The sequence below is a fragment of the Papaver somniferum genome, chromosome 6 (genome assembly GCF_003573695.1).
Source record: "Papaver somniferum cultivar HN1 chromosome 6, ASM357369v1, whole genome shotgun sequence".
Lineage (NCBI taxonomy): Eukaryota > Viridiplantae > Streptophyta > Magnoliopsida > Ranunculales > Papaveraceae > Papaver > Papaver somniferum.
In genome coordinates, this window is record NC_039363.1 from 145,510,635 (window position 1) to 145,535,837 (window position 25,203).

At 37.2% G+C, this 25,203-nt stretch overlaps 1 protein-coding gene across 1 annotated transcript; it reads left to right on the top strand.

Annotated features, from left to right (window-relative positions):
- The first annotated feature begins 21,032 nt into the window (after nt 1-21,032).
- On the top strand, nt 21,033-24,712 carry LOC113289689 (3-hydroxy-3-methylglutaryl-coenzyme A reductase 1-like). Its single transcript, XM_026539022.1, has 4 exons — nt 21,033-22,152; nt 22,516-22,697; nt 22,853-23,199; nt 23,952-24,712. Exons 1-4 carry the CDS (start codon nt 21,149-21,151, stop codon nt 24,195-24,197), a joined length of 1,779 nt encoding a protein of 592 aa, XP_026394807.1. The 5' UTR covers nt 21,033-21,148; the 3' UTR covers nt 24,198-24,712.
- The last annotated feature ends 491 nt before the right edge of the window (nt 24,713-25,203 follow it).

Below are 25,203 nucleotides of genomic sequence, written 5' to 3' on the forward strand. Positions count from 1 at the left end.
GGAAGAGGAATTCTTTGTACTTAAGGAGGATACGAGGGTTGATGCTGATGCATGTCCGCAGAATCGCTTTTGTCTCGGTATCGAAGAAGTCGTTCCAAATCTTCTTGTATGATAAAAATGGATGGTTGATTCCTCCCCGTTGGAGCTCTTGAACGAGTCTCTTCATCTACAGAGGTGTGCCCTGCGGAGTTATCGGCGCCAGGAGTATTGAAGGTGTTCATCGTTGGCTCTGGTTGGTGTGATGCCTGTGGTAGCCGCTCTGTCAGTGTCTTGAGGAAAATAAGCACTTATTTCCGAGTCGAAGCCATGTCCGTCTGAGCTCTAGCGAGAACCTCCTGTCTTTCCATCAAATCAGCAATGGTAATATGGGATCGGCTTCCTATGGATCCCCTGGTTTCTCGTCCTGATGGTGGAGTAGCAGCGACTCTGGTCACGATTGGAGGTGTCACACTTGAAGAAACATTGGGGGTGGCGGAAGCGGCCCTGGCTCTGGTGACCGGAGGTGTAGCGCCTGAAGGAACGTTTTCCGTGCCGCTGGTGTTGATAGGTGGCGCATTAATTCCACTGGAAGGAACGTTAATACCGAGTGTATATTCAGCGCTAGTATTTTCAGAGTTTGTTGGTGATCCGGACCTGAGTTCTACCATCTTGAGATCAGTATGAAATTGGAAATTGGAAATTGATATTGCAACCGAGAGATTAACCTCCCACTGTGGTCGCCAATTATTTGTGGGTGAAAACGGTTTCTGCTGTTTTTGGTAATTTCGTGTATGTGGATGACAAACGAGTCTAGACCCTAAACAATGTACTGCACGAGAGTACTTTTGATTCGAGAGATCAATCTGCAAATCTGGCCTAAACCAAGAAATGGCTGTTCCAGGCTTGCTTCGGTCACAAAGTGAAGGAGAAGGGTTGGTCTTAGGGAAGAAAGCGAAGAAAGTGTAAAGACCAGAATCGTTGATTCTTAAAGTGTGGATGTTTGTGACTTGTATCAGAAATAGCTGGATGAAAAGCTATCATGTGATTTCTGGATATTGTGCTGCTCTCCTGACCAAAACTTGTTGTTTGGTGGAAATAGGTGAAACCTATTTATACGAGTCGTAGTAAAACGTAGCCTGGTCTCGTAGGAAGTGGAAACGATTGAGTAGTGGAAGAGTAGAGTAACATGTAACGTCAGAATTTATGCTTCCATGATGAAGGAAACATTTACACCATTACTTCTTGCCATTATTAACCGCCCTTCTTCATGACACTTTCTTGTAACGGGCGTATTGCACACCGCACGCTGTAAACCGCCAGACCAATACCCTGATAAGTATCCCCCATTTTGTGACATGTTTGATGTCTCGAGTGTTTTCGTGGAAAACATGTAGCACTTTGCTACGTGTGGCAAGTTAAAATCAAGAGGCTTTCCACAGGAAAATAGCATGCGATGCTATTAGGCTTATTTTGGCTCGTCGCCTGAAACTTCCCACAAGCCTACGGATCGGTGGAGAACTTTGATGGCTGATATTGCATCTCATGACGAAGGGTAGCCGTTGATTATGGATACCTTCCGTTGGCGCCTGGTAATAGCGCAATGGCACCTTTGGTGCATGCCTGGCATGGCTCGTGCATATCAGTGGCACGGTGGTGCAAGTGGCGCCTGGCGTAGCCATGGCCACTAGATTTAGGAGGCGGGTCGCCTAAAGTTTGCCACAAGTATGGCAGTTTGGTGGAAAACTTGGATGGCTGAGATCGCATCTCATGAGGAAGGGTAGCCGTTGATTATGGCTACCTTCTGTTGGCGCCTGGTAATGGCGCAATGGCACCTTTATGGCTACCTTCTGTTGGCGCCTGGTAATGGCGCAATGGCACCTTTGGTGCATGCCAGCGGCATTGCAGCATGGCTGGCATGGGTCGTGCATGTAAGTGGCGCGGTTGTGCAAGTGGCGCCTGGCGTAGCCATGACCACTAGATTTAGGCGGCGGGTCGCCTAAAAGTTGCCACAAGTTTGTCGATTCGGTAACAAACTTGGATGGATCAGATTGTAATTCAGGAGAGAGAGTGGCCGTTGATTATTGCCACATTCTGTTGGCACTTGTTAGTGGCATAATGGCATAGCCGCGGCATGCGCCTACGGCATGGTGGCATAGCCGCGTCTGTAGCGTTATGGCATGGCCAAAGCTAGGATTTGGCTCCTTGGAAAAGTTAGGGCTTGGCGGCATGGCCAAGGCTAGGATTTGGCGCCGTGGCCAAAGTTAGGGCTTGGCGGCATGGCCAAGGCTAGGATTTGGCTACGTGGCCAAAGTTAGGGGTTGGTGGAATCCCCAAGGCGAGGATTTGGCGTCGTGGCCAAAGTTAGGTCTTGGCGGCATGGCCAAGGCTAGGATTTGGCGTCGTGGCCAAAGTTTGGGCTTGGCGGCATGGCCAAGGCTAGGGCTTGGCGCCGTGGCCAAAATTAGGGCTTGACGGCATGGACAAGGCTGAAGTGGCTCGTGGTATATTGTGGAATATGACCAAAAATTAGGGTTTCGGCTAACGCTACTGAAGCAAAAGTCTTGTTTCGATCATGAAATCCTAATTGGAGTCTGTGATGGCATTGAACACGAATAGAAAGGGGATTAGCACGTAGTGGCGTCATTTGTGGCACATTGGCATGTTATTGCGACAGACTGGCATGTTGGAATGCCGATTAATATGTTGTTGTGGCAGGGCGTGTTTGGTTTGTCAGTTAGTATGGTGGCGCGGCAAGGTGCTTTTGGCCTTTAATGTATGGTGGCGAGTTTAGAGCGACTTGATTGGTCAAGAAAAGGGGTCGGCCAAACATAAGGCGCGGCCACACCTCTAGTGCTCGTGGCGCATTTTAAAGTGACCTTATTGGTCGGTAGATTAGAGAGGGGCCGGCCAAGTATGGGCGTGGCTACACTTCTGGTGTGAGCGTGGCGGCTTTAGAGCAACCTGATTGTTCGAGGGAGATGGGGCCGGTTTTGGATGGGGCGTGGCCAATGGCGCTGATTGGCCTAAGGCATGCCCACGCCTCCCTTTGTTGCTGCTCTTATCCTGCGGATCTTTGTTTTCTGATTCTGGGCAAGATTTTGCATCTGCTAATCCATGGAAGATTAATTACCTAGTTTTCCTAGGTTTGATTTCGACAAGCAAGGTCTGATATACCGCGCAAGGCGCAAAACCCTAACTTTTGCAAATTAGTCAGGATAATTGATTGAACTCTATGTGTTGACACAAAGTTCTTTTAAGTTCATTGCCAGGGAGCATCATGCTTTCCAATTGAATACCTTATGCAAATACATTATCCTTGATACTTGGAAATTCGTGCTACTCTGTTGCGAGTGAACACAAATTGTCATGCCATATCAACATTAAGGGTTCAGCCAGGGAACATAGCACACAAAGCATTCAAAGAAACTTATATTAATTGAATGTAGGCAAGGTGCCAAAATTTACAGAATGCCTGGGATTGTTTCTACATGCACCATTCTGGGTAAATTTCATAAGAAAGTATTGAGTTGCTCAATAAATGTGCATGTGAAGAGGTTGACACTCATGGCTCTGTTTCCTTACAGAGTGACGTCACATCAGATGTAAGGTTTTACAATTCAAACCCTAAGCTAAAAACCACCATCAACAATGGGTTTTAACTCTTAACTCTCATTTCAATCATTGAAACATTCTTAGAAGACGGGAATAGCTGTCTCACACAAACTATTAGCTTCAAAGTAATTTTCAAGTGATCGAATGATCAATACACAACATTCCGAGCCTACATCAAATGACTGTCTCGCATAAATCGTGTAAGATGTTACTAGGTTATTTTCACATGATCATCTTTTTACTTTCGTCAAGAATAATGATGAACGTGGTTAAAGCAAAAAGCTTTCCAACACATATTTCGAGAAAGATATAAGCGAGTTAAACTCAGCTCGAAATATCAAATGTGTATAATGTAAAGTCTATATAGCTATACGACTTTTGTCTCAATAGGAGATAGAATACAAATAGACTTCTGAGTGATACATGAGTTCAAGTCTCCACATACCTTTTGTTGATAAAGTTCCACAATCCCCCCTTAGTAGTTCTTCGTCTTCAATCGATGAAAGCCGTGAAGTCTAAAGCTCAACTACACATTCTATCCTAATCCGAGACATAGCTATAAGTAGACTAGAAATCTAAACTTATAGTTTTGACAACTAAACTTGACAAACAATCTTGAGATAACAACTTACGAGTTCGACCGAGCGGTGCTCTAACATATCATATCTCTGATAGGATGTGATAATTCACATTACGACATAGTGAATCTGGTATCTCTCATGTTTTTAATGTTGGAAGTTCCTGCATACAGTTTCAAAGACGTATCACAAGAGATTTCACAATTCTTATATGTTGTTGGAGGAGTGGTTAGAGTTTTTTCTTTTCTTCATTAGGAAAGAAGTAAACAGATTCATATTAATAAAATCCAAATTACAGATTTTCTTAGTACTGTTGGATCAAATTTTGAATCCAATAGCCAGTTACTATACGATTTTAAAGTAATTAACTGAGACCTTGCAAACTATGTTAAGAAAGTATGCTAAATGATTAGCTTCTGTTTGAACATAAAAACAAGATCGAAATCCAAAAGAGTTCATAATATTTCTACCATCATTAATTATGTTTTGCATAGTCCATCTGAATATCTTATTGTCAAAGCATTGCTCGGTTGACCCCACAAGTTTTGCTATCTCAAGCTTAATTGTTGTCAATATTAGGAGATAAAAACTATATCTTGATTTCTAGTCTACTAAGTGAAGTTTCATATAGGTTAGAATTGTAGTTGAGTATTAGAGATCACCCTTGAAGAATGAAGATCGACGAAGACATTAAGAGAACTTATATGTCAGGTGTGTGAAGACCGAGCCATTCTATTTTGCTCATTATACCATCATTTTATCTATTGAGACTATGACATGTGACTTATAGTATATTTACAAAGAAGATGTTTCGAGTGAAGCTTGTCTTGTAAAAAAATCTCGAAATATGATCTAGCGATGAGATGTTCAAAGATCTTTAACAATATTAGTTCTATGAATTAATTTGTGGATCAATTGAAAATTACCCATGCAAATGATTATATTACTTGGGAATGTTTCAAACATCATAAGAGAAAAATATGAACTTACTAAAATTTCTACTCAGGATAGGTTCACGAATCAGTTCGCAACCCATAGAAATATGATATATAAAAATAAGGAAGGTTGGCGAACCAGTTTGCAAACAGCAAATTCAGTTGGGAATAGTTCATGAACCCGGTTGGCGAACCATGGTGAACTGATTTTATAAGTTGGATATATTGGCTAGAAGTTAGCGAACCAGGTTTATGAAATGTTGTCGACTTAGTTCGGTAGTCTAATAGGGTTGGCGAACTCGGTTCACGAAATGTAGCACCCTGACTCATGAACAAGCCCTACGGTTGGCAAAACGTTGTACCAACTGTCCCGGCAATGTTTAGCAGATGCTTAAAGACTTATTATTTTAATATGTTTAGCATGCTAGAACTCTCTTAAACACTTCAAAGACTTCATTGATCACTGAAACACTTATGTGTGCAAATCATGATTAATTTTTTAGGTGTTTAAATGAACATCAAATAACTTTTATTTCTTTGTCTAACTTTCCATACCGAACAATCACTATATATACCCGGTTCAGTAACTGAACCTATGTGTATAGTCTTCTATTGTAGCTTGAAGACCTAATTTGTTTGCTTGATTCTCAAGTTATCATAGCTTGAGTTCTAAAGTAACCGTGGTCTTTGAAAACTATAAATAGAGCATTTATGTCAACTGGGAAAATCAATCCTCGACACTTTGTGTCCTAGTTGATTCTAGAGTCGCCTCTATTGACCTTTTAGGTCTACGACTAAAAGTATTCGCTTGGGAATTCGTGAATCCAGGTCCGACTATCTTTACCTTGATAGTTCGTGTATCCTGTTCTTTCTTTTCTGTTATTGAGGTTTTCGTAATCTCTTTCAGGCAAGATAGATAGTAATCGCAAAGTTCTCTTCGTCTCAGACTTTGTGATTCCTCAAAATACATATTTAAAGACTGATCTTCGTTGATCTTTCGATGATTGTTCTTGAGAGGTGGTTAAGAATCTACTATGTTCTCTGGGAGTCGTAGGTTCCGGATTTGTGAGGCTTTGCTATCTTGTCTATTGCAAACAGATTTCCGTACCTTGATCTTTGATCTAAACTAAAATCAAATAGGCTTATCTGTTAGAGGAAGATTGGTATCAAAAGTCTTCACTTCGCCTGAAGAAACTCTTAGGATGTAAATGACGTCATATAAGGGAATCAAGTGCGTAGAACCTTACGAGGTTCAAGAGATGTAAGGAGCGCGACTGTAACTGAATCGCTTGGAGGGTAGATTCGGTCTCAACTACATTCCATTCTGAAGTCTGATTGTATGCTAGTGTCTGTAGCGGCTTAATATGGTGTGATGTTCAATCTGGACAAGCTCTCAGTTTTTTTTTGCTATTGCGGTTTACTCGTTAATAAAATTTCGGGTGTCTTGTGTTTTTCCTTTTCCACATTATATTTTTTATCTTTATAATTGGATTTACACAGGTTTGTACGTATTCAAACTAAGTAGACACGTCTACTTAATTGTAAACGATTACTGACTAGTTTGTTGTGGAATTTGTTTCTTGAAAGATAGATAACAAGTTTAATCACTTGGCAGAATTTCGATTGAATTATTTGGATACGACTGAATTGATCTTAGATATTGATTTTTGAGATCGTCCAAGTATTTTGCTTAACAATCAGGTTCACGAACCTTGTGTATATATACATACTGACTGAGTAGAGATTGAGATATTATACATATTTTCAAGGATCATTGAGTTGGTGTACTTTCAATTGTATTAAGTTTTGTCTATACAGGTTGCCAAAAGAAAAAGTTGGGTGTATTTGGTATCCCTGCGTTTTCAATTGGTATTAGAACATGCAAACACCGTTGACCCAATAAGTTTTTGTTTGAAGCGATTTGTATTATGGATAAGAGTGCAATCTCAATCAACGTACCGCCAACTTTCGAGGACCCCAAATTACTTATGGCGGAAAAATGTTATGTGTGCCTTCTTACAATCTCGTGACTTTCGAACATGGGTTCTTGTTTTAAGAGGATATAATGCTCCGGTAGTTGGAGAAGGAATTGTCGATGTTCCTAAAGTCATAAAAAATATGACGATGAAGAAATCAAAGATGTTAAATGCAACTCTGATGGATCAGACGCTATTATTCACGTCATAAGCTAAGATCTTCAACATCATGTGTCTATGTGCACTAAATATGAAGATGCTTGGGACATCTTAGAAACCATATTTGAACAGAATTCTGCAGAGAAGGAACCCAAGCTTCAAAACCTAACTTCTGACTTGGAAAACCTTCATATGTTTGATGAAGATTCGTTTGAGGAATTTAATCACAAATTGTCGGAAATTTTGAATGCTTGTTATTCATTAGGAAAGACTAGTCCTGAACAGGATATTGTGATGAAAATTCTGAGATCTTTACCATCTTGATACGAGTATAAGAAACATGTCTTATTGGAAGGAAACGATCTTACTACACTTTCCAGAAGTACTCTTGTTGCGAAAACAAAAGAACTTTGATCATGAACATACTAAAGCTGATACAACTATTGCGTTCAAAGCATTTAAACTCACCGATGTACTTGCTAAAAGTGAAAGTGTCGGTATCTCTGAGAAAGAGCCTGTTAACGAACTTTAGATGAAGATATTGAAAATGAGGTTTCTCTTACTACAAGATAGTTTAGAGATCTTATCAAAAAGAGGAATAAATGGTTCTCAAGAGAATGTCCTTCATCATCGCCCAAACCTCATGATCGTATTACTCCTAAAAAGGATGATGATGGGAGTGATGATGAGGATATGCCTCAGTGCTTCAAGTGTAGAGGTTTTGGTCACTTTGCAAATGAGTGTCCAAATCGACGAAAATACATTGGAAACAAGGGTTTCGCTGCAACTCTTATGAAACTACTGATCATTATGATTCAGAAGAAGAAGAAAGTTATAGTTTAGCACTTCTAGCTGAAACAACTAATCTTGATGTGAGTATCACTACTCACATCAATCTTGGGAAGTTGTTTAAAGATCCCCCATCTATAACTTTTGAGGATATAATGGATTTTCTCCTTCGGAAAAACACATGACTGATCTTCCAAAAACATCTCTGATATGTCTGACGGCTGAAAGTTGAAGTGTTTCTAATCCTCTTATCAACCGATCTTGTCCTTACTGTACTACTGAACTGAAGGTCATGAACTTCAACAATGCTTCAAGTACAAGCAGAAAGTGAGGTTTGTCAATAATCTACAATGGAGGGCGAGTTGTTTGAAAAATGTGCTTAAATTCTTTCAAAAGCCGAACCAAACTAAGGTATGTAACTTTGTTTCTCCTTCTTCTTCTAAAAGTGTTATTGTTCTTGAGGAAAAGGTTAATTCAAATGGAAATAAGAGATCACGGTCTAAACGATCGAAAAAAATGAAAAATGACAAACCATTACAAGAACCAAGTAGTGAGCTTATTGATGCTCACCCCGACACAAATTAAGTGTGTTAAAAATGGTAACGTCTTGTCTCATGTGCCTTGAAAGGAAACAAGAACTATGCACCTCCAAAGGGCTTTGGGACTAACTCTCTTGTTTATGTCTTAAAACTGATTACTTGAATTTCCATATATTTTCACAGACTCGAGATAAAATTGGTTTGATATTTCATGAATAAAACGAGAATAACATTAATTCTTGTTGAGATTTTCTCTATTGAGTTTTGTCCATGAAAATGTTGGGGGTACCAAAATACACCATCAAATTTTTCTTAGGCAACTTGTATGGACTAAACTCAAATTCCATTTCAAGAGTTACAACTTAATGAATCTCAATCAGGAATTATATGAAGAGTTTATATCTCTTACTCTCACACTTAATATGAATTCGAAACAAGTCTGTGAACCTGATTATACCGTGAGAGTTCTTGGACGATTTCAAAGATCAATATCCAAAATCAATCAAGTCATATCCAACAATTGCGATGGACGTATTACTTTGATTGATTTACATACAACCTATGATATTTAAATCATATAGATAAAAAATATAATGGGGAAAAAGAAATAATATAGACACCAGAAATTTTCTTAACGAGGAAACCTCAATTGCATAAAACCCCCGGGACCTTGTCCAGATTTGAACACCAAACTGTATTAAGCCGCTATAGATACTAGCCTACTATCAAAACTTCGGAACGGAATGTAGTTGAGACTGAATCTACCGACACAGCGATTCAGTTGTAGTCGTGCTCCTTACGCCTCTTTAATCTCTCAAGACTCCGCACAATTGATTCCATTAATTAGCTGACGTCTTTCACAACCTAAGAGTTGCTTCAACTCAATTGAAGACTTTAAACCAATCTTCCTCCCGCAGATAAGCCTATATGTGATTTCTGTTCTGATCAAAGATCAAAGTGAGATAGGAAATCAATTGCAATAGACAAAGTCTAGCAAATCTCAAAATCTGGTGCTTACGAATCCCTAAGAGCAACCTAGATTATTATTCACCTCACAAGTAATTCCTACTCTGATTTCAACAAAGAATATTTCTTGAGGAATATATCTATGGAATCACAAAGTCTGAGACGATGAACTTTTCGATTTCTATCTATCTCGCCTGTTGGATCTAAAGGCTCAACAAACAGTAGCAAGATCATGATACACGAACTATCAAGATAAAGATAGTTGGACCTGGCTTCACGAATCCCTAAGTGAAGTCTTTTTAGTCGCTAAACCTAAAAAGGTTTAAAGGAGATGACGATTCTAGTTTACAACCAGGACACACAAGAATAGTGTCAAGGATTCAAAAATCCGAGTTATTTGAGGTTCTCCTTATATAGACTTTCATGGTCAAGGTTGCTTTAGATTTAAGTTATGGTAGCTTTGGAATCAAGCAATCAATAATCACCTTTAAGATGAAAAACTTGACTTGAGATTAACTTAACAGAATATATACTTTGTTTAGGATGTAATGTAACCGAACCGTGTACAATGACTTGTTCATGAAAGGTTAGCCAAAACTAGCCAGATGAACTATAAGCTTAACCATTTACACATAACACTTTAAGATTTTAATCTTGAGTCACAACCATAGGTTTTAATGTGATCAAATATGTCTAGATAGTGTTTTTAGAAAGTTGTTCAAATGTCGATTATCTCATAGAAATAATTCTGATGCATCTGAAAATATTCGACAGGGTAAGTACGTGTACTGTATTCCTGTTTGTGAGAATTTTTGTCATAGTACGTGTACCGGGCTTGTATACCCTTAAGACAAAAACGGGTTCAAGAGTCAACAGATCTTTTTCGATTTGCATATTAGGTATGCATACCATCCCGGTTTAGGAGTCACATATCTTTTCCAGTTTGCATACTAGGTATGTGTACCATCCTGGTTCACGAGTCAACAAACTTTTTAAGGTGTGCGTACCGGGTATGCATACTAAAAGTCGTAGTCGAACTATAGCTACGCTGGTACATGTACTGCGGATCCGAACCTATAACAGTTGTGCAAGTATGTGAACTGGTATGCATATTTTCCTGTATCCAGATTTACAGTAGTTTTATATCTCTCTAATAATCAATTCGAAACATTCCTGAATAACATCAATGACACATATCACTGTTCCAGGTTATTTTTCAAATGATTAAATCTTGAAAATTCAGGTTATAAACAATAAATTTTCTTTTACCAAATTCATCAACTATGAACAAACGTTCTTAAGCCTAGTCAACATTTTTCAAGAATGATTAATAAGTTAAATTTGACTCGAAATTTCTGTTATCCATGTAATGTCCTATTTAGTCATACGGCATTGTCTCATGGATAGAAAGGTGAAAACTTGAGTAATAGATGGTTCAGTCTTCACTTACCTTTTGTTGGTGAAGTTCTCCAAAAGCTTCGGTTAATCTTCGCCTTCAAACGGTATGTCTGGTACTCAACTACACACTTCTATCCTAATCCGAGACTTGACAAAATGTAGACTAAAGATCAAGATATAGTTTTGATAAACTAAATTTGACAATAAGCTTGAGATAACAATACTTGTGAGTTTGACCGAGCAATACTCTAACAGTCCAGTTTTCTGGTTTTTGACTTGGTTATAAAACAAAATGGTCGAAATTCATTCTCACTTACGTAAGGAAATCAACTGGAATATTCAAATATCTTGAAACTATTAATTACCTCCCTTCACACTACTTTTAAGTAATAAATATTAAAGACTTATCCATGCACAAACTTAAGAAAAGGTAAAATTGTGTTTTACTTTTTTAGTTTGAACTTTTTTGGTACGTGAACGAACCTCTTATGGTTGGTTGGTTCCTAAACTAATGGTTATTCTTGCAATCTAAAATTTTACTAGTTTTTTGGAATTTTCAAAAACTTAAGTTGACTTCAAGATCTATATAATTGTGTTTTACACAAATTATTGCATACTCATAATTTGAGCTATGGTATCCTCAAGTATGATCTCTTTTCATATACCATCTATACCCACGGTTGTTGATTCCACAACAAAAAGTGTTGAGATTACTGTTCCTAAGGAGAAGGATCACTTTCTAAGAGAAAAAAAAAAGAACGTGAATAAACCTAAGGAAAACTGCTCAAATCAACAAAGGCTGCAAATATTCTTGAAGAGATTAAGAAGACCAAGATGGAAGTGCAATGTCTTAAAAACATCCTGCAAAAATCTCTAAGAAGCACTTATCAGAAAACATCCAAACATGTTTATAGGATCTAATGCTCTTGATCATAAACCTTATGTTCCACTGTCTGTAGATGATGAAGAGTTCGAGAATGATCAAGATTTCTTCAAAGATCTTTTCGCTAGTTAACTCCTTGTAATAATTTTTTTCTTATTGCTTAAGGAGGAACACTAGTTTTTGGAGAAACTTTTATGTGTTACATTAATTTGTTATTCCAAATACTATCATATTTTATTTTTTTGAAACAACAAGAATTGATATAACTTAAATCAAAGAGTTTACATCATTAACTTCCTTTTCTAGTAAGCTTTCTATGCTACCAGGAGGCTCAGATAAACACACTCTGTTGAGTTTTCCTACTCTAGCTGACTTAGACAATATGTCTGCTAGTTTATTTTTCTCTTTTTGCACATAATAACAGTGCCAAGATCTAAAAATTTGAAAAAATTTCTTGATAACTTTAACGAGATTATGTAATCTCCAGTCAATATTGTAGTCTTCTTTTCTGATAGCATCAACAACGAGCTTTGAGTCCAGTTCAAAGTATATCTCCTGCAATTCCAATTCTTTTGCTCACTTCACAGCTTCCCATAGACCACTGCACTCTGCATGCTCTGCACTCAAAGAATCTGCTAGGTAGATGCACTTGGATCCTTCATGTTTTCCTGCAAAATTTCATAAGATGAGACCTATGCCACAAGATTCCTTGTAATAAGAACCGTCAACATTAAGAGTAAAGGCACCATATGGAGGTGGAGACTAATGAAGGTTAATTCTAATTTGCTTATGTAAGCTAACAAGTTTCTTGCGAGCCATTTCAACATAGTCAGAAATATACTTCCCGCACTTTTGTATTATGATTTTTGGAGTTGTTGTCGAGTCTTTGAATATTTTGTCAAATCTCTGTGACCAAATACACCAAGCAACTATGGCAATTTTGCATATATTTTCCTCCTTAATATTACCTGTTTCAAGACTGTCAAAACTAGAGCATAACCATTCAACCAGATTAATATTAGGAGTGATGTGGATTCCCAGTGTAGCAAACCAAATGGGTCTAACCAGAGAGCACTCAAGGATGCAGTGAGTAGCTGTTTCATTCACTTGAGAACAGAAACACAGCTGAAATCTCCATTCTGAATAGCATAGGTGAGCTTGTCTCTTGTTGGAAGAATGTCTTTAACGCATTTCCATAAAAATTGATTGATTCTAGGAAGAATAGGAAGCTTCCAAATTCTCTTGAAGATTTTTTTCATTCTGGGTGGAGTCACAGGTGTAGTTCTTTGGAGTTCATACATCTTCTTATAAGCTGATTTTACTGTAAATTTCCCATTCTTTTCCAAAGTCCAGACCATCTTATCTTCAAGTTGGGAGAAAATACTCATGGAAAGAATAAGACTTGCTGTAGAATCTTCAAAAAGAGTAAGAATTAAAGCAACATTCCACCTTGTACCATCAGAGTTGAATAGTTGAAAGACATAATTATAATGCTCAGCATTTGTGGCACCATTTTTTGGTGTTGGAGGAGCATCAAGACCCTGAATCCAGTTATGCTTCCAGATGAGAATATATTAACCATTTCCAATGCTCCATGAGCTATTTTCTGGATGAATTTTAGCTCTGAACTAATACTGGTCCATAACCAGGTTGTAGAAGAGGATTTCTTGAGATTAAACATATCACCATTAGGATAGTACTTTGATTGAAGAGACCTGGAGTAGATAGAGGTTTTATTAGTGCATATCCTCCATGCAGATTTAGCTAACAGTGCCCTATTGAAGATTTGTAAATCTATAAATCCCATTCCACCTTCCTCTTTTGGAGCATTGACACTTTTCCATATCACCAGTTTTCCACCTTTATTTGTCTTTTTCTTCCTCCAAAATTTTTCCTGAGAAGAGTTCATCTTTTTTATTGTTGTATCTGGCAATTTGAAGCTTACATTTCTTACCATAACTGATCTGGAAGCTTCTGACATATTTATGCATTTCCACTTTGATAATCTGGTATCCATCTTGTTACCAAGGATAGAGAAAGGGACTCTATTATTCCTTCCTATGAAAAAAGGCAAACCCAAGTACTTTTCATCATTTAAATTAAATTGTCTGACCTGTAAAGTACCACTAATTACCTGAAATTGAGAAGGACTCATATTTTTAATGAAGTAGACAACTGATTTGCTGAAGTTAATCAACTGGCCTGAACATAAGATGAATTCCCCAATCAGTTGAAGCAGCTTCCTTGTTTGATCTAGATTTGCCTTGCAAAATAATAGACATTCATCTGCAAACAAAAGATGATTAATTTTTGGTGCTGATCTTGAAATTTTCATTCCAGTTAATTGCTGGGAGATTTCACAATGGTATAACTTTCTTGAAAAAGCTTCCATTGCTAAGATGAACAGATAAGGGGATAGAAGATCCCCTTGTCTAATGCCTCTTGTAGGTTTGAAGGAGGTTGAAGGAGAACCATTAATCACTATCTCTATTTGAGTAGTAGAGATGCATTAAAATATCAGTTGACACAACTTATTACAGAAACCAAACTTCTTGAGAACTTCAATGAGGAATACCCATTCTATCTTGTCAAAGGCTTTGGACATGTCCATTTTGAGAGTCAGATGGCCAGTTCTACCTTTTTTCCTCTTTATTTCTTGAACTAGTTCTTGAACCATGCATATGTTCTCTGAAATTAACCTGCCTGGGACATAAGATGATTGCACTGGTGAGATGATGTTAACCATGTGCTTCTTTAATCTTAAAGCTATAACTTTGGAGATGATCTTGTAGATTGTGTTGCAGAGGGCAATAGGCCTGAAGTCTTCTGGCTTTTGAGGAGATGAAATTTTTGGTATTAATGTGATTCTATTATTATTGATCTTCTTCAAGAGATGGCCAGAGTGGAAGAAAGCCTGAACCATACTACAAATATCATTCTTTACTACCTTCCATTGAGATTGATAAAAGCCTGGAGGAAACCCATCAGGACCAGGCCCATGGTTCCATTGAAATTAAAGCTGAATATATTTCTTGTACATCTGGAGGTGAAATGAGAGTGTTGTCTTGCTGATTTATGATAGTTGGAATATGCTCTGGGAAGTAATGACTGTCAGTGGGATTTGAAGTACAACTGATCTTCTTGAAATGAATAACTAGAAGGTGTTCAATTGAAGCCCTATCTTAACACCATGATCCATCCGGAGCTTGAAGAGAGTCAATCTTGTTCCTTACTCTTCTTTGGTTGGCCCTTATATGAAAATACTTTGAGTTTTTGTCCATGTCATTATAGAAGATATCTTTTGACTTCTGTCTATTAGAACTGGCTTGAATCTCATTGATCTCCTCAACTTGTTTCTCCAATGTTAACACTTGAGAAGTATTGTTCCCTTCCACATCTGAAGCTTGCAGTTTAGAAATTTCAAGTTGAATCTCAGTGATTCTTGTTGGAACATGACCAAAATTAGCTTTACTCCATTTAGAAAGAACCTTCCTAGTATTAATTTGCTTGTCACATAAAACATAAGCAGCTGAGCCTGAAATGTTAGATTGCCAAGCATTCATAATTTCATTTGCACAAGAATCTTTTTGAAGCCAGTGTTCAAAGAACTTCCAATTTTTACCTGAAGATTTGGAAGCAGTATAGAGGGATAACAATAAAGGAGTGTGGTCAGATCCTAGCTGAGCAAGATGTTTAAGAGTAGCATCAGGATACTTGATGATGAATTCAGTATTAATAAGAGCTCTGTTTATTCTAGATTTATACTTTCTAGTGCCATGACTATTGCTGGACCAAGTGAAGGGATTACCACTAAATTTCATGTCATTCAGGTCAGAATTCTTTATGACATCTAAAACCTCAGGGGAAGTTATAGCAGAGCTATTATTTCTATCAAAAACACTCATGGTAATATTTAAGTCTCCTATGAGCACCCAAGGTATTTTAACTGACTTGCTAAGACTATGAATATATTTCCAATGAGCTAGTTGGTCTCTGATGTAAGGAGTACCATAGACACAAGATAAAAACCATTCTCCTAGGGCAGGATCATTATTAACAATAGCATGAAACATATTACTAGAGGAATTCACTATCTCTAGTTGAAAACCATCCTTCCAAAGAAAAATGATACCACCTGCTTGACCTATTGAGGGAATATAACATTTGTTTGGCATCCTAAGAAAATTTGTTAGATAAATAATTCTATCATCATTAATTTTTGTCTCACAAAGGAATATGATATATGGAGAGAACAAATTATTAAGCTGATGAAGATGGTCTCTGGTGGCTTTTCCTAGGAAACCTTGGCAGTTCCAACTAATGACCTTCATGGTATGGTTATGATTATGTAACTTGATTCTCAAGATGAAATTATTATAGCTAACAGAAGCAGCGGGAAAACAGTAAGTGCCAACCGAAATAAGAGTATGTAAAGCAGTAGTAAATCTAGTTAAGTTTGACTTAAAAACTGAAACTTGAAAAAAACTGGTAATAGTGAAAAAGTTTTTTACCAGGTTAGTAGGAGCGGCCTCGTTCACCTCATGGAAATTATCCTTTATGGTGTTTTGTCCTTCATCTATCAAGTCATGCTCCATACCATTAAAACCAGTTTGAGTTATTGACACTGTAGTTCCATTCTCTATGATATCTCCTTGTTTTTCGGCTCTGGTTCTCTTATGACTCCTGCTAGCTTCTTCATCTCCATCTTGTACAACATTAATTATCTCTCCATTTGTCTCTTGAGCTTCTCGCAACTTTCTACTCGCCTCACAAATCCTTTCAATGAGTATATCCATGTCTTCAACAATTTCAACACCATATGCACCAGCTAACTCATGAATGTAAGCAGTGTATTGTTCATTTGTGTACCTCCTGATCACAAGATCATCTGCTTTGTTTTTATATTCATCTTCATTATGATCTATTGTGTAACATTTGGGACAAAGATTATGATGCTGTCTCTCCCAGTGAAAACGAATCCAGGTTTGACCCCCTGCCGTTGTATTCCACCATCCACCTCTATGAAGAGGTTTAGTTAAATTAATCTTGATTCTTGAAGAAATTATGTTACCATAAGGTTTGCAGTCCTCTGGATCAGTAGAAATATTTGTTCCTAGTTCGGCAATAGCGTCATCCACCACAGCAACCGAATGATGTTCAAGAAGAATGTGTGTCGAAATTGCACCGTCCATTCTTGCTCATCAAACACCCAGTCTTGCACAGGAAAATAAGCATCATACTTCTTTAAATTTAAATGGGCTTTGAGAACATTCCATGGACCCTTTTTCAGAACTGTATTCATGACTTCTTCTCTGTTAAATTTGAATAGAAAAATATTTCTATCCAGACGTCTCAGCTCTTTGATTCTATACATACTCCATACGGTTTTTACTGCCTTTCTGACAGTATCTGTTTCAACTGGTTCCGATTTGAAGAGTTTTCCTATGAGGGTGGTGTTCAGGTTGCTTGAGGCATCAGAAATGACAGCTTTTGCTCCCGCATCTCTTCGCATTTGTCTGGCACAGATGTCTCGGATTTGAGCATTTTGCATCTTAGAGGTGATAGCTGAGATCTGGGGGTTTGAGGAAGAAGAAGACATAATCGAAAAACTCTGGGAATGTAATGTCTCTATAATATTGTGATGAAGATGGTGATTATGCCGAGAGATATTCTTAAAAAGGATAACAAAATTCCTCATATAACTAGAAACAGTTAAGAGATTATTATTTGTTTCCAAAAATATTGGGAAGAAAATATTCACTAATTTTTGACCCTTGATAGTAGTTGACCAGTTAAGATACTGCTGAATTAACTCGTTGCTGAAATTACGAAGCTTGATAGGGGGAAATCTTGAAAATTCAAAATTCAAAATTCAAAATTGTAATCATCTTCTCAGTGACTTGGATCTGTTCAGTTGAGTTGACTCGGTAAAACAAGAAGATATCATTTAAATCATATACATGATAAGGAGGGACATACTGAAACATACTGTGTTGATTCATACTGGATTTGATGGCCTGCAATACTGCATCATAAGGAGACATTAATACCATTGTAAATTGTAATACTACCAACAAGATAAGGGATTGTTGGACCATAAAGGTCCAATACTGAATGATTTCCATAATAAATGGTGAGGCCCTGCAAAATTTAGAACGACATTTGCAAGAAAGATCAAAGTCGAAAATGAAAGAGATTGACGGAAAAAAGGGGTAAAAGAGTGAGGAAAGTAATACCTATAAAAGAAAAAAGCAAAATAAATCAATCATAAAAGAAGAACTAGATCAAAAGAAATAAGTCAATTAGATTCTCAGAGAGTAAATCAGAAACAAGAAGAACTTCCCTGAAGTTTTCATTGAAAACCCTTGTTTTTCAATTGTGGCCTAATCAAGAATTTCTTTCTTCATTCCAAATACTATCATATTGCATAGTTAAAGTTTATTACAGTATAACCTATCTATATTAATATTCTTGGGCATCCACAAAATTATTGATATAGGGAGGTTATTAATATAGAAAGGTACCCATATAAAATGTAAAAATTTAAGTTTAATGTATGGACAATGTCTTTGTAGTTATATTTAGATGATGTATATACATTTTTCTAGTTCCAATATACTAATGCATGTATATATATCCTGGAATTTTTAGTTCCAAGAAGGTTTAACACATGCTCGTCAAGTTAGAGATATTTTGGCTTCATATGTTGGGGAGATATTACGCGTCCGCTAGTTAAAAGATGCTAATCCAACAAATTATTTTTTTTATTCTCAAACAACCATAGATAAGTATTTTGTTTAATCATAAATTTAATGTAACTAGATATATATTTTTTAATATAATAATAATTATTACTATTTGGAGGTAAATTCTTTAAGCCGGAACTGGAAAAAATCATTAATATTAAACCGGAGAGGTTATTACTATTTCTCACTGGCCCAAGTTGAGACCATAAGTTTTTATTAATATGTAGAGGTTATTAATATATGGAGTATCAATATATGGAGGTTCTACTGTAATTAAATTTTATTTTGGAAGATGACTTGCAATACCTAATCTTCATGGTTATATATATGAATTGCTTATTTTGTGAGATATGTTCTTTGCTATCATTATTGGTGATTAGAACATATATCTCATATTTTCTCATCGGTTAAGCTCTTTCACTCTTGCAAAAGAGGAGTAAACTGTATTGAGAATGACAGCTTTTTGATCTCTATACGATTACACTTTTTGTGAATAAATTTCTACATGATTCCGTAAGATGTTCTTTAGGGATCGACTTACTTCCTTGATTGTATCACCACTAGGGAATAAGTGGCGAACTTTAATATCTACGTTCATACATTGCTAGAGAAGTTATAATTCTTATGTTGAGTCATATCTCACTAATTGTTCTCTTGTTCGCAACTGGCATAGAGAATAGTTTGTGTTGATGATTTTTCTCACGAAAATATTATATCTTAGTGCCTCGAACATTAAGATCGCTACTTTTAACTTCATTGTTCGTAATTGGCGAGAAGAGAGAAAAATATTGGATACAAATTTATTTTGTTTGTAGCCGGCGAATAAATTTAAAGTCCAAGAAAATCCTTCTCTTGCGATTAGAGTAAAGGTTGCATTGTCATTCTTTCGGAATGACTTTAATGGGGGAGAGTTCTTTTGAACTTGTGCTTAATGATATATCTTTGTGGGGAGAGCGGAAGTGGAACTATAAGAGATGCTTGTGTCGTATGTCTCCTCGACGCAAACCATTTCTTGGTTGAAATCGTCAAAACTGAAGGTTGGTAGGTGTTCTCCAGTCTTGAAACTCTTTTGATTGATTCATGATTATCCCGATTTTTCACCTTTGCCAATTTTGTGGACAAAAAGGAAGAATTATTAAGTAATATCTTACTACATACATATGGCTTTACGAAGCATCATGTAAGGGGGAGTGAATTGTTATTTATAGGTTTTACCTATTTTTCAAAAGTAGTATGTATTGACTAAGGGGGATAACATATCACCGTAGTATTGCTTCAAAATTGTGGTGCAATTGAATTTTGAGGAAGATAACAATACTATATTTCTGTATAACGACTAATGAGTAGAGTATGTTTACCTCATTCTATAAAAACTTTAACGAGTATTCTCATAAGTTGTTATCGTTATGAATCTTCAACAACAAAGTGTTGAATGAACACATGCGAAACATTAGAAGAACTTGAAGTACGAAGAGTTCAAGACGTATGTTGAAGAACCAAGGAAATCAAGCATAGTGGATTGAACTAAAAAGTTTATCTATTATATATATTGAATAGTTTTGTCACTAAAATTGACAAAAAGGGGAGATTGTTAGAGCATTGCTCGATTGAACCCACGAGTGTTTTTATCTCAAGCTTGTTGTCAATGTTAGGTGATCAAAACTATATCTTGATTTCTTGTCTACTAAGTCAAGTTTCAGATAGGTTAGAATTGTAGTTGAGTATCAGAAATCACCCTCGTAGACTGAAGATTGACGAAGACATTTGGAGTACTTCTTTATCAGATATTTAAAAAAGATATATTTTTAATGAAAAAGATATATTTTTTTTTAATTATAAGGCAAGTTAACTTTCAATCGTCAAAATTTATAACTTTTGTTATCAAATATGAAATGAGTTGCTCGCGACTTTGCTGAACTTCGATTGAATTATAGAGTAATTTGGAACCTCTTGAAGTTCTAACTTAAAAACTGAAGAAAAACATTTGTCCAAACCGGACCAATTCGAATCGATTTTAAACCGAACCATGACTTGGTGAGCTCAGTTATGGTTTTACTTTTAAAAGTCGGTCTATGGTCGGCTCGATAGACGGCATCGACCCAAGCAACGTGCTACCTAAGTACAACTCATGGTGTTGTCCGTTGAACTTTCACTCTCAAGTCACAAGCCACAAGCCACAAGCCACAAGCATTTTCATCGTCGTCTTTTTGATTCTGAGCCATTAATCTCCCCACGTATAAAAAGCGCGTCATTACATACGTGCTAAAAGAACCAGACGAAGGAAAAACTTTTCTTAGTTGTATCTCTTACTTAGTTACATTCACCACCGTTAGATTAGATAAACACCACACGTGTTTTTTGTCGTAAAGTGAAATTCCTCATCTAGAAAAGTAAAATCAGAAAATGAAAAGGTTAAGGAAATAAAAAAGAAAAAATCCTTCCGTTTCCTTCCCCATCTATAAAATCTCGCCCCTAAAATAACTCCCCTCCTCACTTTCAATTTCCCCCAATTAGAAAACACAAAATTAACAATCCTCCATTCTCTTTCTTACTCACCTTCAATTCTTTTGCCGGAGTAAGTCCCCTTCATGGACACTCGCCGGCGAAACACCATCACCACCAGCAAACCACCACTCCCTTCTTCCATCACAAATCTCCATCAAATGAAGACCGTCGTTGATAACAAAGACATAAGAAAAAGAGGCGGAGGACCATTACAAGAACAACCACCTAGATCACCTAAAGCGTCAGATGCATTACCTTTACCTCTATACCTAACGAACGGTGTATTCTTCACCTTGTTCTTCTCAGTCGCATACTTCCTTCTACATCGATGGCGTGAGAAGATCCGTTCGTCAACACCTCTTCATGTCGTTACTTTATCTGAAATTGCTGCAATTGTTTCTCTCATCGCTTCTTTTATCTATCTTTTAGGGTTTTTTGGTATTGATTTCGTTCAATCTGTCTCTACTCGAGAAGACGAGAACGAAAATGAACATCATCAATTCCTTATTGAAGAAGATGATAGGAAACGTCCAGGGCCGTGTCCTGCTTCTCTTGATGATTGTACCACTGCTCCTTCTTTACCACCATTGATTACACCTTCATCCGAAGAAGACGAAGAAGTCATTAAATCCGTGGTTTCAGGGAGTTTACCATCGTATTCGTTGGAATCTAAGCTAGGGGATTGTAAAAGAGCAGCTTCGATTCGAAGAGAAGCGTTGCAAAGAATGGCAGGAAGATCTCTAGATGGATTACCGTTGGAAGGATTTGATTATGAATCAATTTTAGGGCAATGTTGTGAAATGCCAGTTGGATATGTTCAGATACCTGTTGGTATTGCTGGTCCGTTGTTACTTGATGGGAGAGAATATTCAGTACCAATGGCTACTACTGAAGGTTGTTTGATTGCTAGTACAAACCGTGGGTGTAAAGCGATTTACGTTTCTGGGGGTGCTACTAGTGTTCTGTTACAAGATGCTATGACAAGAGCACCTGTTGTTAGGTTTGGAACTGCAAAAAGAGCTTCTGAGCTCAAATTCTTTATGGAAGATCTTAACAATTTCGATACCTTGGCTCACGTTTTTAACAAGTAAGTTTTTTTTTTCCCCTTTATGAGATTTGTACAGTTCCGTGAATTTGTTGAGTGTCAGGTTTTTGCTAATTTTGATCGGAAGTTTCGTTTTATTTGGGTTAAATTTATCGTTTTCATTATGACCTCAATTTAGCAAAATTTTGATTTGATTTTGATTTGAATCTGTCGGTGGTTAGATTTGTGTACGTAATTGAGATTCTATTCTTTTACAACGGTAAAGTTGTGTTAATTTGAGATTTAGGGTTTGACGTATGAAGTTTGAGATGAAAATTTTACAAAGGGGCAATTTGTTTTGGCTTGGTAAGGGTGGACACTTGTTTGGTTTTTGTACTAATTGATCTTATTGTCAATATTTTACAGATCTAGCAGATTTGGAAGACTCCAAAAAGTTCAGTGTGCTATTGCTGGCAAGAATCTATACATGAGATTCAGCTGCAGCACAGGGGATGCAATGGGGATGAACATGGTTTCTAAAGGTGTTCAGAACGTTTTGGATTTTCTTCAAGCTGATTTTCCGGACATGGATGTTATCGGAATATCTGGTTCGTTCTCTTTCTGAATCCTGTGACCACCGTCATACCTACCAGATTGTGTTTGACTGTAATCTATTTGGAAAGTTTTACTTATAATTTGGTGATGTATCACTTTTTTTTTTGTGCATCTATGGTTTTTCATTTTTCTTTGGATTCATTTGTAGGGAACTTTTGTTCCGATAAGAAACCAGCTGCTGTAAACTGGATTGAAGGACGTGGTAAGTCGGTTGTCTGCGAGGCAATTATCAAGGATGAAGTAGTGAGGAATGTGTTGAAGACTACAGTTCCAGCTTTGGTAGAGCTTAACATGCTCAAAAACTTGACTGGTTCTGCCATTGCTGGTTCTCTTGGTGGATTTAACGCTCATGCCAGCAACATCGTGTCTGCCGTCTTCATTGCCACTGGACAGGATCCAGCCCAGAACATAGAGAGCTCTCACTGCATCACCATGATGGAAGCTGTTAATGGTGGAAAAAATCTTCACGTCTCTGTCACCATGCCTTCCATCGAGGTAAACTTTTATTATAGAGCCTTAAACATGCACAGGATATTCCAAATTAATAATGGTATCTTTATCCTTAGAACTGCACAGGATATTCCAGCTTAGGTCCTTAGGAGTGTTTAAAAAATAAACTTGTGTAGGGTTTTTATCTCAAACTTAGCATATAGTTTTGACTTGATGTGTACTTGATATAAAAATCTAACCCTTTAAAGAGAGGAAACACATTCAGGCTGGTTGAATGAGTAAAACTCACACAAGTTAGATAAAATGGCTTAAAAGAAAAACAAACACTACGTCAAGTTTGAATTATTAAACAGCTTATTGCCTGTTATTGGATATGGGCAACAACTAACTGGACTTGATTCTACTCAACCACCAGTCATGAAGAGTTAGGAAATTTGTGATGGGTCCAAGAAGAAACTTAGGTTGAGTTCGGAGATTCTAAATTATTTACGAATTGTCTTAGACATTTAGTTGGCAGTGTTTTGTCATATAAATACAGTAGTACATTATAGAAATCATTCCTTTCCTTGCCGAACTTCCATTCTTTTCCTTCAAATGGGCTTGGATGTACTTTTACTGGATGAATGAAAGGTAGTTACAATCAAATCAATAAGCTTGCAATGTGATAGTGAAGTAGACATTTCAATTTGAATATCACATAATGATGAACACATATTGCACATCTTTGAGAGTTGAAAAGAAGGAGAACAAGTTGGTTTTTAACTGTATTTCTTTTTCTCCTTTTTGCTTTTTTTCAGGTTGGCACAGTTGGTGGTGGAACAGCGCTTTCATCCCAGTCAGCATGTCTGAACCTACTTGGGGTAAAGGGTGCACACAAAGAAAATCCAGGATCAAATGCAAGACTGTTGGCTACCATAGTTGCTGGGTCAGTTCTCGCTGGGGAGCTGTCTCTCATGTCCGCAATTTCAGCAGGTCAGCTTGTTAAGAGTCACATGAAATATAACCGTTCTAGCAGAGATATTACCAAAGTTGGCTCCTCCTAAAGATGAACAGAATACCAAAAAAACGAAGAAAATTTTCAGAATAAAGCTGGAAGAAAAGAGAAGAGAGATGAAAACACCAAGTTGGGGTTGAGATTGAAGCTAACCGAAAGAAAACCCATTGACACGAAGGGAGAAAAAGGAATTGTATTCCATTATTCTTAGACCATGCCTGTTATGATATTGCTTTGCTCTCTCTCTCTCTCTGTCTCTCCTGCTTGCCGTGCATGTAATGCTTGCAGTTATGTAAGCTTAGTTCTGTTGTTGGTGTTGTTGTTACTTGGGGTTATTCTTTTTCATTCTCCCATTTGGTGCCAATTGTCAGCTTTGAGGTCTATGTTGTTTACTCCAAATTTGTAACCGTTTCTCTTTCTTTTTCTTTTCTTTTCTTTTGTATTCTTCTGGGGTTTTTTCTTTCTTTATTTATTTTTAATTTAAATTGTTATTATTTAGGCTGTGTATCTGAAGTTGAAAACATCGCAATTGTTCTTAGAAATTGATTTGCTGTCTTTTCTTTTTTTCTTGTTGTCATTTGTTAGTGACGGGTGTAATATTTATATATCGGAAATGGAACCCACTCAGTAAAGATAAATTGCCAGATTCATTTTCCAGGCGAGTGCTACTACTATTCCATGTGAGGCCACCCACAACTACTCATGAAGACTGTGAACCTACCATGTTTGACAATTATCAAAAAAATTCAAATGACAGCCGCTACCAAGGTGACTCACATTGGGACCCTATTACCACCTCATTTAAGTTTTTTTGTCAGACATTTCAATCAAAGAGATATCAGAGGAAAAATTGATGGCATCGCTTATGGATAACAATTACAAACAAACGACATCAGTCTCGCAATTAGGATCCAGATAGCTGAGCTTGGGAGTTGGGAACCAGGGATGCGCCCCCACTGTGGTTTCTTGCTTCTTCAATGTAGGAACTGTTAGTCGCCTCTGCGTGGATGGAAGGCACGCTGTTTAGTCACTGACTAGAAGATGGCCTTTCGTCG